The 17,398-nt window shown below is 40.5% G+C and overlaps 1 protein-coding gene across 7 annotated transcripts; it reads left to right on the top strand.

The window, feature by feature from the left end:
• The first annotated feature begins 682 nt into the window (after positions 1-682).
• On the top strand, positions 683-13,018 carry LOC147872086 (transcription-associated protein 1-like). Of its 7 annotated transcripts, XM_087358896.1 has the most exons (10): positions 690-705; positions 1,537-1,966; positions 2,555-2,704; positions 3,189-3,286; positions 3,786-3,873; positions 4,118-4,338; positions 4,700-4,908; positions 5,444-5,657; positions 7,855-7,993; positions 12,702-13,018. In XM_087358896.1, the coding sequence occupies exons 4-6, from the start codon at positions 3,274-3,276 to the stop codon at positions 4,284-4,286; spliced, it is 270 nt and encodes an 89-aa protein (XP_087215022.1). In that variant the 5' UTR covers positions 690-705; positions 1,537-1,966; positions 2,555-2,704; positions 3,189-3,273; the 3' UTR covers positions 4,287-4,338; positions 4,700-4,908; positions 5,444-5,657; positions 7,855-7,993; positions 12,702-13,018. The 7 variants fall into 7 exon arrangements, with proteins under 7 accessions (XP_087215019.1, XP_087215022.1, XP_087215016.1 ...); XM_087358893.1 differs by lacking the exon at positions 3,786-3,873 and having other exon boundaries at positions 683-705; positions 4,144-4,338; XM_087358890.1 differs by lacking the exon at positions 3,786-3,873 and having other exon boundaries at positions 691-705; positions 4,144-4,338; positions 4,697-4,908.
• Positions 13,019-17,398: the final 4,380 nt, after the last annotated feature.

Raw genomic sequence — 17,398 nt, 5'->3', positions numbered from 1 at the left:
GTGCTTGTGGTTAATTTTGAGTCTGCTGTGTTAAGCAAGGATAAAGGTTATAAAACTTGTAAGTTTGGCGTGTGGTGTTTGTTATGAATTTGGATTTGCTTGCAAAAATCTCATGCCCAGTAGATGACAGATTTGTTGATTTATTTGGCTGGATTTTTTCTTTCGACTCAAGTGCTTTGAACACATTTTGGTTAAAGATTGTTGATTGATATGATGTCTGTTTGGACCACCTTTGGCTGCTCCCTCATAAATATATTTTTGCATAACCCCCTCATTCTCTCATCTTCGGCTCCCCACCCACCCGTTAACCCTCAATTATTTTTTTAGAGGGCAGCAATCGGTTCAGTCCTGCCCTCGTTTTATATTTAGAACTTAATACTACACTTAATACTACTGTAAGAATCCGCTGGGTCTCGAACTGCCGATGTCGTCTTCCGCACTCTAGCCATTCGGCTGCCCCTCTCTTTTCCGCTCAATACGTAGTTTACTTAGTTTACTGGGTTCGCTACTAGAATTCGCTGTTGTCAAGTTCGCGCAGAGAGAGAGAGAGAGAGAGAGAGATAGAGATAGAGAGAGAGATAGAGAGAGAGAGAGAGAGAGTGAGTGAGTGAGTGAGAGAGAGTGAGTGTGTGTGTTGGTAAGCGTGAATCTAGTCTTCGGAGTCTTGGAGGTGCTGTAAGTTTATGTGTGCGAACAGCGATCTAGGTGGGCTGTCATCAGGTTACGGAATGATGGGGGTGTTCTCGTTTAACGGTTGAGGTTATGTGTCGATGATTCCCGAGGAATCAATAAATAAACGCCATGAGGCGTTTACGGCATTGATAAGTGACATTTATATACTCAGAAGTGTGTGTGGTGTGCCCCCCTCCCCAAGAACAAAAGTACATGTTCAATCAACTGCGTCATCAGAATGCTGTTTATTTTTGCATTTGTGTTAGTTAAAAGTGAATGCATTTTGTCTTTCTGGGAATAGCTGAGAGAAGAAGCTTAATTGATCCTTGGGATTTTACTCGGGGAAAAGCTGTCTGTCACCTGACCAGCCTTCTGCTTGCCAGGAAATCAGTGGAGTATGTTCAGTACACTTGGCAGGCTCAATTCTTATCGCAACAGGAATTTTGCACGTGGAAGATTGTTTTTTGTCCAACAGTTCTCAGACTTTTCCTGCGTAAGACGTAGTTTACTACTACTCTGCTATGACAAGGAGGTCGGATGAGTTCGCTGTTTTTCAGACGTTGCCGTCCCTGCCTATGATAAAATGGCGTGGGCGTTCTGCCCCTCTGTATTTCTTTGGTTGCTAGGATGCATTCTGAGTCCAGTGCAGATTTACTCTCATATATATTGCCAGGGCGTGGAAGTTAATTTGAATTGATGTGTGTCATCTTTCCCTTGTGTGAAGGACGTAATGTGTGAAATATTTTGGTTGCATGGAGGGTTGGTTTAGTTGGCCAGTTGATTATTGATGAGGTGTAGAGTGCATTCGTAGTAGCAGTTACGACTGGTGTCACAATGCGGATATTTATTTTGGTATTGTTTCAGGTAGGAGTGCCTGCAAGCATGTGGGATACTATAGCCGTTGCCCACTTTTGATTCCTAGTGACCAAGTATGGGGTGTTCGTAGCATGCCTCACAATGCCACAAGGAAGACCTCAGGCCCTCGTGCGATTACCTTGCTTTCCGAGGAGGTGTACGGTTATAGATTTAGTGGGAGTGCCTAGTCTGTCTCAAAGAGTAGTTTGAGATCAGGGGATGTACTGAGTAGCAACTTTTATGTGAACTGTAGCTGTAGTGTGTGTTTACTGGTATCAACGAAGACATGGAGGACTAATTTGTCTGAATATCAGTGTTTCAGAAGATCAGTTGTGTGCGTGATGGGGAAGCAGCTTTTTTGGAGTTGGAGATGTGAAGAACCAGACAGAACGAAGCACCTGTAGTGTTTGTGACTTGGATAAGGAATTGCATTGTTCAGGTATGTTAGAGAGTAGAGTTTATTTACATTCCATAGATCCTTCTTAGGACTAAACCAAAGGATGGAGAACAAATCATTTCATACAATAAATATAAACTTCAGTACTTTTGACACAATTACAAGGATGTGTTTCACATGTGAATGTACATAACCTTCAGATTCTGCAATTCAAGTATGAAAAATAATTTAAATGCAGGCTTGAACACCTTTAAATCATTTAGAGTTTTAATTGTTGGTGGAAGATCATTAAATGACTTGATACGCGTATAATACGTTTATTAGGGTTAGCATAGACTATACAAAAATTATATACTTGTAATTAATTTTTATTTTATTGTTGAGATTTGTCAAACTTGTTTCCACTTACAAAATTAAAGTCTAGTCAATGATATGTTGGTGTCCATGAAACCCAAAGGTTCTGGAAATAAATATGACATGCGCCCTGATGTGGAGAAAAGGTGTTTAGAGTATTACAGTAAGTGCAGTACTTGAAAGTTACTGTAACTAAAACATTTGACTTCCCTTACCAGTGAATCTGGCCTGCGTTGTCACTCGTTATAACTTGAAACTGTTGCTTGTGTTTTCCAGGTCGTGGAGACAGCATGTATTGCTCTGAAGTCAAGCACGACGGATCCGTTACCGTCGTCAGTGCTGGGAAATAATTTGCTGTTTTTTGGTGGCATCCCTGAATTTTAATGAAGATGAGAATACAGTGCAGCAGCTTTTCTCCTGTCCAAGGTATATAAGAGCAGTTGGAGGCAGAAGAATATTGTAAAACTAACCTCATTCTTGATATTAAAAAAGTGTACAAAATAAAAGATGTTTTTCCAGCCTGATGGTACTAACATGACATAACAGATTGTTAATCACTGGCTTTTCAACGCAGAATTGTAAGCGAGTCCCATGGCAGTCTATGAGGCACTGGTATAGATCTTTCTCTGAGCACCCAGAACTCATTATTTACTGGTACAGTGAGCCTGTTAGAGGCTGTATCACAATTAGTTTGTGTTTAGTATCCTGCCAGTACCAGGAGGCATCTGCACGTAATGTATTTCTTTCTCATATCATAAACCCAGATTTCCCATTTTCTCTGCCCCTTTTACATCAGTTGCTGATTTAGGAAGCAGCTACTGCATTGGCCACTGTTGTGACCAACATTTTGTACACTGAACATTAGGATGTGAGTGTAATTATCTGTACTCATTGTGATTCGCCGTTGCAGTTCTGATGATCCACATGTGGAGATCTCCGCAGTCCATGGGATTGCGTGCAGATTGCAGGACAAGCAAGCCAGAGCCACTCACCAGATGGCAGTCACAGGCAAGTTCATCCATTTGAGTAAATTGTTTAATGAACTTATTTTCTGAATTGCAATGTCATTATTGAAAGAAGAAGACCTTTTTTCCTGAAAAGTAGTAAATGGTTTTAATGAAATAAAGAACTTGTCAATTTCTTCTATTGAGACTACAAAGAAACAATGAAGAACGTGATTTTTCTTTGCCAGTTTAAGGAACCACATTTTGAGGCTGACCTCCACATTGTTCTATAATTGAGAATGCATGGAGTGTACCTCCATGCTCCCACTGCCTCATGGCATGGCGCTTAGTCACAAGGATAACTTCAGCTGATATAGCGAACCATTAAATGTTTGAAAACCATAATCGGTGTTGGTTTTCTGTAAGTCCAAGTGGTGTTAGAACCCAAAGACCACTGTGAGAACCTGAAATCTCTCTTAAAACCACATTTAGTATGTGAACTTGTTGAAAGCGTCTGCTTCATATCTGGAAAAGCCAGTAAGGCCTGTTGTGTATGTTGGTAGGAGTGTTTGTTGCTGCAGCCATGAAAGAGTTACGACGGTGTGTTCCTTGTTTGTCACTACACAATGGTGGCGATATCTCAGGTAGCTGGTGAGTTCAGTTTTATAAATTTAGATTGTTCAACATTGAAACAATTTATATTACTGATGGTGAAGTTTCCACCTTTGCTTCCAGAAGGTATGATAAAGTGGCATTACTGATGGTGATATGGAAAAAAAATGTAATTGCTACGGCTACCTCTTGCCCCTTGTCGGTTGAATTCACCTTAGTAGTAGAAGTGCTACAGATGTTGGCTGTGTTGTAGTGGCTTGCCATTTCTTAATCTTTCATTTAGGTCCTTTCTCCATGACATCAAAACAGGCGAACCTGAGGGGCATGGACCGACTGGTGTTTGTAGACTCCCTTGCTGTCATAATGGGGCACGAGGAGAGGGAGCCGTGTATCTTGGAGACAGCGATCAACATCCTCGGCTCCAAACAGACGGCAAGCGAACTGTTCGTTAAATATCCACTGAATCAGTGGCAACAGAAGTTGCGTGGGACTGACGTGATGTGTGTGAGTTGTAGAGTTTGTAGTTGCAGTATTATGACGTGTGGAATAATGGCCCACTTGGCGAATGTTTTAAATTTGCTGGGGGGGGAGGAAAGAAAGGCTCCAGTATGAATCTGTGAGTGAGGGAGTTCAGAATTTGTCAGGTCGCTGGTTGTGACACTGTCGTGACCCGTATTTAAAGTTATCTTGTGAATGGGTTTGTAATGAACTTGACAGAATTTGTCTTCTGAAAATGGAAGGTGCTTGTTCATTGGCTAAGGTAGGAGTGTTAACTGCTTGGTGAAGTAAAACTGTGTGCTCTTAGAAGAGTGTGATGTCTTGATTTCTTGAATGTGACTGTATTTTCTCTTTCTGGGAGTAGCAGATTACGAGAAACAGAATGATCCTTCAGATTCTACTGAGCACCATGCTGTTTGTCACGTGACCTGCGTACTGCCAGCCAGACAAGCATTGAAGTACGTGCGGCAACAGTTGGCGGACCGACTTGATGTCAGAAGATTAAACCTGCTGGGACAAAGAAGGAACATCGTATCCGCAAGAAACTGATATCAGTCTGAACGAGGCATTCGTTGTGTGAGTACATGAGCATTAGAATGTATTTGATGTGGTTGTCGTGTGAGAGAGATGAGTCTGTCCAATTTTATTAGGTACTTCAGATGTTGTGAACTTAAATGTGAGATTTGATATGTTGAAAGACCTATGTGCGGTGAGAGATTGGCATAATTGCAGTATCTGTGGTATGCTAGAGGCATTCATGATTCTCTAGTGAATATATTGTTCATAGGACATCAAAATTGGAGGTTAGGTATAGCTTGTAGACGAGGGTGGTGACTATTTGTGATAAGGTTTTGTTAATGAGTGGTTTTGTTACATGTGTGATGTGTGTAGTGCTGTGGAGCCTTTAATGTGATGTGTTTACTAATTAATAAGTGAGTAATTGCCAAGGTAAGGAATTTAGTTTTGTTGACGTGTGAGTATTGTGCACAGTGACCGGAGCAGCTGGGATATTTTCTGTGCTTTTGGTTAATTTTGAGCACGGGGATCGGTTATGAAACCTTTAAATTAGGTGATGTGTTGAATGTGATTGCATTTTTTTTTCTGGTAATAGCTGCAGAGAAGAAGCTTGATTGATCCATGGGACTTTACTGAGGTTGAAGGATGCGTCACCTGACATGACTACTGCTTGCCAGGAAAAGAGTGGAGTATGTGCAGAAACACTATGGTGGCTCACTGATATGACGACAGGAAATCAATCGGCTGTTATCACGAAGGACCTCATGTCTGCGAGAGATTTATCTCTGTGTCAACTTGACATGCATTGTGTAAGTATACGAGAAATATGATTATCAGATGTGCTAATTCATGATTCACACAATCAAATTCTTTGGCAAGATAGCGAAATATTCCACCAACATGCTCTTCATTATTTAGTTCACTTAAGATTTTGTGTGTAAAATTCAATAGCACGTTGTTGCATGTCTTTTTGAAAATTTTTTAGAGAATGCCGTTGGTAATGAAACTGGTCTGTAAGTAGAAATACCTGTCAATTTAGGTAAAGATCTTGTTTATGTTTACAAGATGTTTTGATATCTGCATTGGAACAAGTTTCACAGTTTGAAGGACAGTATTAGGGTGTGGTGTGGAGTACTGGCAGACCTAATAATATAAGGTTGCTTCACTGTCTTAACCTAAAATAGACCCATGACAAAAAATGTCTTCTCAAAATGGAATGTGAATTTATTTGCTTTACATGAGGTGTAGGGGCCGTCAAAGACATGTATTTCTTTAATTATTTGATGTTAGTATTCTACCATACTGACTAAAAGACTAGAAAAGAAGAGTGATGGGAGACGACCAATTTGGATTCAGGAGAGGAAGAGGAACCAGAGATGCCATCGGAGTTATGAGAATAATTTCAGAGAGAGTTCTCGATGTCAAGGAAGAAGTATGTGCCTGCTTCATCGACAGGAAGAAGGCTTTCGATCGAGTAAAATGGAAGAAATTAATGAGGATCCTACAGAGAATTGGAATTGATTGGAGAGATAGAAGACTAATCGAAAACCTGTACATGCAGCAGAAAGTCAACGTGAGACTGGACTCAGGAGACACCAACAGCGTTGAGATAGGTAGAGGTGTAAGACAGGGATGCTGCGTATCACCACTTATTTTTAACCTGTACGGGGAATGGCTTGCCAAGGAAGCTGTGGAGACTTCAAAATTGGAGGAAGATGATAATGACTGTAAAGTATGCAGACGACTTGGTAGTATTGGCGAAGGAAGAGGAGGAATTACAGAACATGATGGACAAGTTAGTGGTAACAGGTAGAGAGTATGGAATGGAAATCAACATTGAAAAATCAAAGGTAATGAGGATGGCATCGAGAGCAGAACCATTGAACGTTGTAGTTGGAAACCAACGGCTGGAGAATGTGGAGAATTTCAAGTACTTGGGAAGCATAATCACGACGGACGCCCTATGCACCAAGGAAGTAAAAGCAAGGATAGCCATGGCCAAGGCAGTTTTCCGTCAAGAAGAGGATACTTCTCACTAACAAGTTGGGATTGGAGATGAAGAAGAAACTAGTGAAGTGTTACGTATGGAGCAGAGACCTGGACACTCAGGATGAAGGAACAGAAATACCTGGAGAGTTTTGAAATGTGGTGTTGGAGAAGAATAGAGAAGATCAGGTGGACGCATCGAGTTACCAACGAAGAAGTATTGAGGAGAGTCGACGAGCAAAGAAACATTCTGCAGGCGATTACACGAAGGAAAGCTAACTGGCTCGGACATTACGAGAAGGAATGGGTTACTGAGTGGCATCATCGAAGGTCAGGTTGAAGGAAAGCGAGGACTGGGAAGAAGACTGATACAGCTAACCGACGATCTGAAACAAGGAAAGAAGATGAAGTTCCAGGAATTAAAATGAGAAGCTGAGAATAGGGAAAACTGGAGAGTTCTTTTTGGGCAAAGCAATGGACCTGTTGTAAGACAGAACACTGAATAATAATAATAATAATAATAATAGTATTCTACCATGTTTTCCATTGGAGGTAGCTCTGCCTTCATTTTATGTGTTTGGCATTGGTATTTTAATTTGGTCAAGAAAGGGGCTTTCTAGGATAGGTAAGATAGCTGCCCTATCTCTCGGTGAGAGACTGAGGCCGAGTTTCTCTTTTTTGAGAGAGTGTTTTATTTATTTCTTGTGAGAGGTTGAGATATCGTTTGAGTCTTCGTTGTCGTGGTTTTGAACTCTGTAAATGTTTGCTCATGTTTGATTCTTTTGAAATTGATATTGTATTTATATCTCCTTATCATTGTTCATTTACATCCAGTTTACATAAAATGGGATTGCCGGTGGATGTAATGACACCAAGAACCTCCCCATTTTAACTTCAGAAAGGCCGATACTGTTAAAAGGTTTGTTTTCTTTCCATTTTATCGATGTCATTTCTGAGCATTGGCGATCGGTGGTTGGTATGTTTGACTTATATTCTGTGTTTGTGTTTCATGTACGCCAGTGCATCGGACACGTACCAGTGGACGCGGCGTGTTCTGGAGGGGACTCGAAGCGAAGGGCTCTTTGTGCGTGTGTTGCGGTATCGTTCATTAGCTTACTTTGAATGGCGTATGGTGCAGTACTTGGTGCAACGTGCAAAGGTAGTTGATTTTTTCGATCACGTAGAGTTATTATTGTCTCTAACGGAGTCCGACGAACGCAAAGGAATTTTGAAATTTCATTCTGATTTGAAATCAGACATTGACATGTGCCCTCTGTTGGCTGTTTAGAACGGTCAAAGATGTAGGCAGATTGCGTGTAGCCCCATTAAATGTAGAGTATGACACACTCTGAGTAGGTAAAGTATTTGAGTTTGGTTGACCACGAGGCTCACCACGGCAAGTGTCAGCCTCAAGGAGAGACTGAGGCAGAGTGACTTATTTTTTAATTTATTTTAAGAAGCAGAGATATGGATGGAAGGAAATTGGTTGCATTGTGCATTTCGCTCTGTTTACTTGCCCCCTGGACCACCACCATGAGGCACGTGGAAGATTGTGCTGTCAATTTTGTTTTTTGGCGAACACTTCTCAGACATTTCCTGCATAAGACATAGTTTACTACTACTCTACTATGACAAGGAGGTCGGAAGCGTAGGCATGTATCCATCAGCCTTTAGTCTTTTCTGCTTGCGAAGAGGCACACCTACTTTCTCACATGTCACGCCACCTCTACCGAAATGTTCACTAGCATATGTATGTTTTTATTGTGGATTCGTTTGAATCAGGCCACCCGAAAAGGGTCACGGTGTAGTTTGCGTATGCTGCGTCTTCGAGATTTTCAGCTCTTGGAGGATAGCTTGGATTTACTAGGAGTAGGAGCAGCTGCGTTGGAATCAGGCTAAAAGAAAATGGTGATACATCATGTTCTGTAGGTTATAGAAACAGCAAGGTACGTGCTCTGCGTGAATAGGTAGCAGGATGCTGGCTCACTTGCATGAATTGTTGAGGGTGCGCCGTGTCCGTAGTTGGCTACGATCTCAGGTACACACTTTCGTTCGGCTATCCCGCATCTGCAGGGCTTAAGAAGTCTGGGTTAGAGTGCGTCAGTAGCTGGCCATCAGGCTAGTGGTCGACATGTATAGTTTTGTTGGGCGATGCTTCGTCCATGCCAGGCGACTGGTTGACGTGAATATCTTGCTTAGCCTAGGCTGCGTCTGTAGCCGTGTGCCTTGTCAGTTGTATGGGTTTGTTTGGTAATGCTGCATGTGCAGTGCTGTACCAGTTAGGTTTATGTTTGCTTGCCTACTTTGTGTCTGAAATAGGCCACCACTGTAGAGGTTTGTTATTAATCCTAGGTTGCTGCGGTAGCAATAAATCTTTTCACGTGCTTAGTTTGGCCCAGCTGTGGCCGTAGAAGGCAACAAGACCACAGGCAAACATTGGTCAGTCTGGGTTGCGTACATAGATTCCTAGTGGCTGAATAAATCACAGGTTGGGTTGACAAGGCTCTGTCCGAAGAGATCGACTGTGTTGAAGGCCGCGTCCATAGCAGCTTACTGCCTTACTTGCATAGGTTTGTTGTGTCAGGCTTCGTCCAGAGGAGGATAATTTGTAACGTGGATATTACGATAGTACTAGGCAGTGTCCTTTGCTATGCTGCGTCCGTAGCTGGCTAATTGCTCACTATAATTGATATCTTAGGAAGTCTATCACAAGAATGATTGAAAGAAAGTGATTTAAGAAGAACTGGAGTGCACGGAAGCACAGAAAAGAATGTTTAAGAGCACATGAAATTTTGAAATATAATAAATTGTTTCAAATACAGAAAAATTGAATTAAATTAATTCTTAACGTTTAATTTAGATAGAAGAAAAATAAAGAAATTTATTTAACTTGTTCACTTTACTATGGTAATCTTTAAGCGTTAAAACATTTCTGGCAAACACTTATTAAAGTTGAAGTAGTACATTATGTTCATGAGATGGGAAGCCATAAATGCAACAGATGATGCTTACATACACATTAACAGATCACTCTTAAAGATATTGTGTGTCTATTAACCGACTAACAAAGTTCTAATTCTTCCTTCTACTGGTGATGGGTTCCTTATGTTGCTTATGCATGGCCGGCGCACTGTAGCAGTAACATTAAGTGATCTGTAAATGTGTTTGTATTGTCATTGCTTCTTGTTTGTGCGAGGAAGCAGACAGGCAACTTATTTAAGAAGATACAAGATGATTTATAGTACAATACAACTGATAAAGATACAGAAGGAAAGATGCAATTAAGTAAAACTGAATTTAAAATTGTAGTATCATACAGTTGATATGTAGTTATGATAAAGTGAGGTCTGATGACAACTCCCTAAAATGCTACATTCTTAGAGGCATAGGTTGGTGTGGCTAGGCTACGTCCACAGCAAGGTACTTTCTCGAGTGTATTGGGTGATTGGGCTATGCTGTGTCTAAAACAGGCTACCACCTGATTGGCATAGGTTGTTTACTTTAGTGTGCGTCCAAAGCGTGAATAGGTTCTTTAGCCGAGGCTGCATCAAGTACGTGGGAGTCGTATGTTGGTCAAGGCTGCATCTGAAGCAGGTTAAGGCTATCGGTAATTTTTGCGAGGCAAGCGAGCTACATCCTAGCGTGTTTAATTTTCTGATAGTTGGCTGCGTTCTAAGCAGGATACAGGCTCAATTGCATAGATTGGTTGGAGTAGGCTACGTCCGTCGCAGGTTACGTGCTCAGTTCCAGATATGTTTGGCCATACTTTTTGACGTGAAAACGTTCGAACATTCGAACTAGAATATAATAGTGACGAAAATTTAGAACTCTGATGTGCGTACCTTCAGAAATTCTTTAAACTTGAACTAGTGAATAATTTGGACAAACCAACCACGCAAGGGAAAACTTCTATAGATTTGACATTTGCAAGAGGTATTCAAATAATTTCAAAGCCATATGTATCCTACTTCTCATACCATTACCCTGTATTCAATAAATGTAAGTTGCAAATGAATTAAACGATTCAAAACAAAAATTTTGTTTAATTTCAATATACACGATTTTTTCTGCAGCGATCTGCTCTGTTATGGGCATAATTTAGTTTGGCTGTGCTCTATGCTCAGGAGGCTTCTTACACATACTTGACAGGTCACCACCATTCACCGACCTCACTACGAACATATGTTGGTTAGGCAAGGCTTTGCTCGAAGCAGAGTTATTTTCCGTAAACCGCGTACGAAACAGATTACTGGGAGATGGCTGCGTCCGAAACGGGATACTACTGCATACGCTTTATTTAGTTGGGCTAGGCTGCGTCCACAGTTGTCTTCATTCGTTCGTCTAATCCGCTTCAGGTTTGTTGGGCTAGGCTGTGTCCGTAACAGCATACGTCCTTAGTAACTTAGGTTTGTTGGGTTTGGTTGCGTCCAAAGCAGGGTACTTTCTCATGTGGATGAGTTGATTTGGCTTGTCTGTGTTCTTAGCTAGCTACCAGTTCAGTGGCATAGATATTGTTTGACTAGGGTGCATCGGGTGCATCTGTAGGTGGCTGTATATTTGTTGTGCTAAATAAAAGCCATATATCCATTTCGTTACTTTTATTTCATTCCCATATCGCAAAGAAAATATTACCCGCAAACGCAGACATATTCGTAATGCTATAAAGCGTTGCACTAGATGGTATACCAAGTTATTATTAAGGGTTCTGAAATCCTTGCTACTATTCTTAAATTTATTTTCAATTTTAGCTTCTCTCAGCAACAATTTCCCACTTTGTGGAAACAAGCAGCTATTGTTCCAGTTTTCAAAAAAGAAGACAAAACTATTTCTGTTATAAACTATAGACCTACTACCATAATTAATAATGTTTCCAAAATATTTGAAATTATTGTACATACCATGTTTCTTATAATTTTAATTCTAAATGAATCCCTTGTCAACATGGTTTTAGTAAATCCAAATCCACCACTTCTAATCTGGTTACGTTTTTGGATTTATTTTCCCCTATAGCTTGTTCCCAGTCTCAAGCTGATGCATTTTATGTTGATTTTATCATTTATTTACTTCCATCATTTTGTTTTCTATATTACTCCATATTTATTAATGTTTTCTTTAAATCATTGCTTTACAGACTAATAATGAACATCAGATGAACCACGCCATATAAAAAACAATACCTTCGTTCTAATATATAAGAGTAATTCTGATAAGAACATCTTCTATAAACTGCATAACATTGTAAAGGGTTGTAATTCGAGTTTTAAATTTACCAATCTAATTTATACCTGAAGACGGTTAAATATAACCGAAACATGTCGTAAGAGACGTTCCAATTTCTAAATCGATCATTCGATGCGGAACGTGAAATGATATTTTAAATATTTTATCATCTTATTATAAATTGTGATTTGACATTTATCAGTGTTGTTTCGCATGTCTTACGTTTGCACAAACTTGGTGACTATGAACTGTCTGCTGGTTATATGATTGATTTCTTAGTTACCTAACCAGCAGACATTCGCAAGTACGTTATTCTGGAGTTTTGTCATTTCCTTTTGATTTATTGTCTGGGGGTTTGGTGCCAAGCAAAACAGAAAACTACCGCGCGCCGTCTGACTTTGCCTCAGAACGGGACCTGCTGACTACGACGCACCGCCGGACATTGACTCGGAACTCGACCGACCAAGTAGCATGCACCGCACTCGCGCGCACACACAGAAGCCACGGCAACGTAATTTATGTGATTTCTTATTATATTATGTTTTTACTCTTTTTTGATTCTACCCAAATTTCTTATTCTCTCAAAAATATATATCCATATTTATATACACATGCGTATATATATTCTTAATTTTATTCTTATGTAGTCGGTATCGCCGAGGGACTTGTGCTGTCAGGCAACGCGGAAAGTAGCACGCACCGAAGAAGTTAGCCAGTCAGATATCACGCACCGTGTGACTTTGACTCAGGCAGCCAACTACCGCACACCGCACACAAACGAGACACGGTAAGCTGCTGATGTTTATTTATATTTTAATTTGGAGTTCCCCCCCTTCTCTTATTGATTCATTCTTCGCACTGCGTCGTACATGGACGGTCGAGCTCTGCGGCTATGTCCCACGGTGCGTGGTAGTTAAGACAGTCGAGCAAAATCCGTCATAAATAAATCTGAATCTGCCTTCAATGTGTGGATAATGGCAACCCATATCAACATGAGTACCATCAGACATACATGAATGTACAAAAGAAATGTATTTAATCTCTATCTTATGTGTACATGGGATATACGGATGTCCGCACGTAGGAACGTTGAAACTTCGATATCAGCAGACGTGCGTGATTACACCAAACGCACTGATGGTAATGTTTGGCATGTATTGCCTTACGTCAGTGGTCCCCAACCTTTTTTTGCCCAAGGGCACATTTCAGAGTTTATGAGATCGTGGCGGGCGCCAACCAATTAACAAAGCCAAATTTTCTTTTCTCTGGACAAATAAGATATGGACACCAAATAATACACAAAACAACACGACGTTTATTGATACAAGAAACCACGCAATCAAAAATACGTACTTTTATAAGTACAATTATTATTACTCAAGTGGGAAGTTAGTGTGATGTTTGGCACTGCATTTCAGCGGCCAGTTTTTCAAATTTGGGAGAGTAGGATGATGTTGCTGCTCGCAATCGTCAAGATGGGCATTGGTACGTAGAGAACTGTGCTTTGATTTTATAATGTTCATGGTTGAACGGCCTTTATTATTCAGTATAACCTCTTTACGTATCAACGCGGGCACCGCGTTGGGGACCACTGTTGTACATTATTTCGCCCTCACATCTTCATCAGTTATCAGAGTGATTATTCTCTTGTAACATTGATGTCACTGTTAGGTCAAGGTCATGACACAGACACTACCACTTCCAAGACAAGGCAGGGGTTTCTTTTAGCAATGACGTGCGTGATTCAACCGAGACACTACCACTTTTAATACAAGGCAGAGGTTTGTTTTGGCAATTACGTACAAGATTCACACAAGACACTACCACTTCCAAGTCTTGAGAAGTTCTTGTCCCAAGTCTTGAGAAGTTCTTGTCCCAAGTCTTGACAAGTCACTCGTCCCAAGTCTTGAGAAGTTATTGTCCCAAGTCTTGTCTGCTTGTTTAGGGCTGTGCCTCACCTGTCTTAGCTGAATTCAAATTTTTTCGAAAATTCTTAGTTTTCTTCGCGTTTCGCGCCATTTGCAGTCGTTTTTAATTTTTTTAAAATTTCGAAAATTTTTGAAAATTCTCAAAGGGGTACCCCTTTGAGAAATTTCAATTTTTTCGAAAAATTTCGAAAAACGTGGCAAATCGTCCAAAAAGCGCACAAAACTAAGAATTTTTGAAAAATTTCAACTTTTAATTTTTTTCCGAATATTCCGAAAATTTTTGGTTTTGTGCGCATTTCAGAAGGTTTGCAGCGTTTTTTGATTTTTCGAAAAATTTGAAAATTTTTCCTTCTAAATTTGACCTGTCCCATCCTTATCAGGACTAGACTCCCAAGTCTTGAGAAGTCACTTGTCCCAAGTCTTGAGAAGTCCTTGTCCCAAGTCTTGAGAAGTTCTTGTCCCAAGTCTTGAGAAGTCACTTGTCCCAAGTCTTGAGAAGTCACTCGTTCCAAGTTTTGAGAAGTCACTCGTCCCAAGTCTTGAGAAGTTCTTGTCCCAAGTCTTGAGAAGTCACTTGTCCCAAGTCTTGAGAAGTTCTTGTCCCAAGTCTTGAGAAGTCACTTGTCCTAAGTCTTGAGAAGTCACTCGTCCCAAGTCTTGAGAAGTTCTTGTCCCAAGTCTTGAGAAGTTCTTGTCCCAAGTCTTGAGAAGTTCTTGTCCCAAGTCTTGAGAAGTCACTTGTCCTAAGTCTTGACAAGTCACTCGTCCCAAGTCTTGAGAAGTTATTGTCCCAAGTCTTGTCTGCTTGTTTAGGGCTGTGCCTCACCTGTCTTAGCTGAATTCAAATTTTTTCGAAAATTCTTAGTTTTCTTCGCGTTTCGCGCCATTTGCAGTCGTTTTTAATTTTCTTAAAATTTCGAAAAATTTTGAAAATTCTCAAAGGGGTACCCCTTTGAGAAATTTCAATTTTTTCGAAAAATTTAAAAAAATCGAAAAACGTAGCAAATCGTCCAAAAAGCGCACAAAACTAAGAATTTTTGAAAAATTTCAACTTTTAATTTTTTTCCGAATATTCCGAAAATTTTTGGTTTTGTGCGCATTTCAGAAGGTCTGCAGCGTTTTTTGATTTTTCGAAAAATTTGAAAATTTTTCCTTCTAAATTTGACCTGTCCCATCCTTATCAGGACTAGACTCCCAAGTCTTGAGAAGTCACTTGTCCCAAGTCTTGAGAAGTCCTTGTCCCAAGTCTTGAGAAGTTCTTGTCCCAAGTCTTGAGAAGTCACTTGTCCCAAGTCTTGAGAAGTCACTTGTCCCAAGTCTTGAGAAGTTCTTGTCCCAAGTCTTGAGAAGTTCTTGTCCCAAGTCTTGAGAAGTCACTTGTCCCAAGTCTTGAGAAGTTCTTGTCCCAAGTCTTGAGAAGTCACTTGTCCCAAGTCTTGAGAAGTCACTCGTCCCAAGTCTTGAGAAGTTCTTGTCCCAAGTCTTGAGAAGTTCTTGTCCCAAGTCTTGAGAAGTTCTTGTCCCAAGTCTTGAGAAGTTCTTGTCCCAAGTCTTGAGAAGTTCTTGTCCCAAGTCTTGACAAGTCACTCGTCCCAAGTCTTGAGAAGTTCTTGTCCCAAGTCTTGAGAAGTTCTTGTCCCAAGTCTTGAGAAGTCACTTGTCCCAAGTCTTGAGAAGTTCTTGTCCCAAGTCTTGAGAAGTCACTTGTCCCAAGTCTTGAGAAGTCACTCGTCCCAAGTCTTGAGAAGTTCTTGTCCCAAGTCTTGAGAAGTTCTTGTCCCAAGTCTTGAGAAGTTCTTGTCCCAAGTCTTGAGAAGTTCTTGTCCCAAGTCTTGAGAAGTTCTTGTCCCAAGTCTTGACAAGTCACTCGTCCCAAGTCTTGAGAAGTTCTTGTCCCAAGTCTTGAGAAGTTCTTGTCCCAAGTCTTGAGAAGTTCTTGTCCCAAGTCTTGAGAAGTCCTTGTCCCAAGTCTTGAGAAGTTATTGTCCCAAGTCTTGTCTGCTTGTTTAGGGCTGTGCCTCACCTGTCTTAGCTGAATTCAATTTTTTTCGAAAATTCTTAGTTTTCTTCGCGTTTCACGCCATTTGCAGTCGTTTTTAATTTTTTTAAAATTTCGAAAAATTTTGAAAATTCTCAAAGGGGTACCCCTTTGAGAAATTTCAATTTTTTCGAAAAATTTCGAAAAATCGAAAAACGTGGCAAATCGTCCAAAAAGCGCACAAAACTAAGAATTTTTGAAAATTTTCAACTTTTAATTTTTTCCGAATTTTCCGAAAATTTTTGGTTTTGTGCGCATTTCAGAAGGTTTGCAGCGTTTTTTGATTTTTCGAAAAATTTGAAAATTTTTCCTTCTAAATTTGACCTGTCCCATCCCTATCAGGACTAGACTCCCAAGTCTTGAGAAGTCACTTGTCCCAAGTCTTGAGAAGTCACTCGTCCCAAGTCTTGAGAAGTCACTCGTCCCAAGTCTTGAGAAGTTCTTGTCCCAAGTCTTGAGAAGTCACTTGTCCCAAGTCTTGAGAAGTTCTTGTCCCAAGTCTTGAGAAGTCACTTGTCCCAAGTCTTGAGAAGTTCTTGTCCCAAGTCTTGAGAAGTCACTCGTCCCAAGTCTTGAGAAGTCACTCGTCCCAAGTCTTGAGAAGTCACTTGTCCCAAGTCTTGAGAAGTTCTTGTCCCAAGTCTTGTCTGCTTGTTTAGGGCTGTGCCTCACCCGTCTTAGCAGAATTCAAATTTTTTCGAAAATTCTTAGTTTTCTTCGCGTTTCACGCCATTTGCAGTCGTTTTTAATTTTTTTAAAATTTTGAAAATTCTCAAAGGGGTACCCCTTTGAGAAATTTCAATTTTTTCGAAAAATTTCGAAAAATCGAAAAACGTGGCAAATCGTCCAAAAAGCGCACAAAACTAAGAATTTTTTAAAATTTTCAACTTTTAATTTTTTTCCGAATTTTCCGAAAATTTTTGGTTTTGTGCGCATTTCAGAAGGTTTGCAGCGTTTTTTGATTTTTCGAAAAATTTGAAAATTTTTCCTTCTAAATTTGACCTGTCCCATCCCTATCAGGACTAGACTCCCAAGTCTTGAGAAGTCACTTGTCCCAAGTCTTGAGAAGTCACTCGTCCCAAGTCTTGAGAAGTCACTCGTCCCAAGTCTTGAGAAGTTCTTGTCCCAAGTCTTGAGAAGTCACTTGCCCAAGTCTTGAGAAGTTCTTGTCCCAAGTCTTGAGAAGTCACTTGTCCCAAGTCTTGAGAAGTTCTTGTCCCAAGTCTTGAGAAGTCACTCGTCCCAAGTCTTGAGAAGTCACTCGTCCCAAGTCTTGAGAAGTTCTTGTCCCAAGTCTTGAGAAGTCACTTGTCCCAAGTCTTCAGAAGTTCTTGTCCCAAGTCTTGAGAAGTCACTCGTCGCAAGTCTTGAGAAGTTC

This window comes from Zootermopsis nevadensis, unplaced genomic scaffold (genome assembly GCF_977971745.1).
Source record: "Zootermopsis nevadensis isolate Lab colony 2312 unplaced genomic scaffold, Znev_1.0 Znev_ptg000030l, whole genome shotgun sequence".
NCBI lineage: Eukaryota > Metazoa > Arthropoda > Insecta > Blattodea > Termopsidae > Zootermopsis > Zootermopsis nevadensis.
This window is presented reverse-complemented; position numbering and strand designations above follow the sequence as displayed.

What these genes read in the sequence shown, in the direction of transcription:
- LOC147872086 (XM_087358890.1), top strand. Translation starts at nt 2,662, where the DNA reads ATGAAGATGAGAATACAGTGCAGCAGCTTTTCTCCTGTCCAAG. An exon ending in CAGCTTTTCTCCTGTCCAAG is followed by an intron (nt 2,705 to 3,188) that starts GTATATAAGAGC and finishes TCGCCGTTGCAG; the next exon opens with TTCTGATGATCCACATGTGG. An exon ending in TCACCAGATGGCAGTCACAG is followed by an intron (nt 3,287 to 4,143) that starts GCAAGTTCATCC and finishes ACATCAAAACAG; the next exon opens with GCGAACCTGAGGGGCATGGA.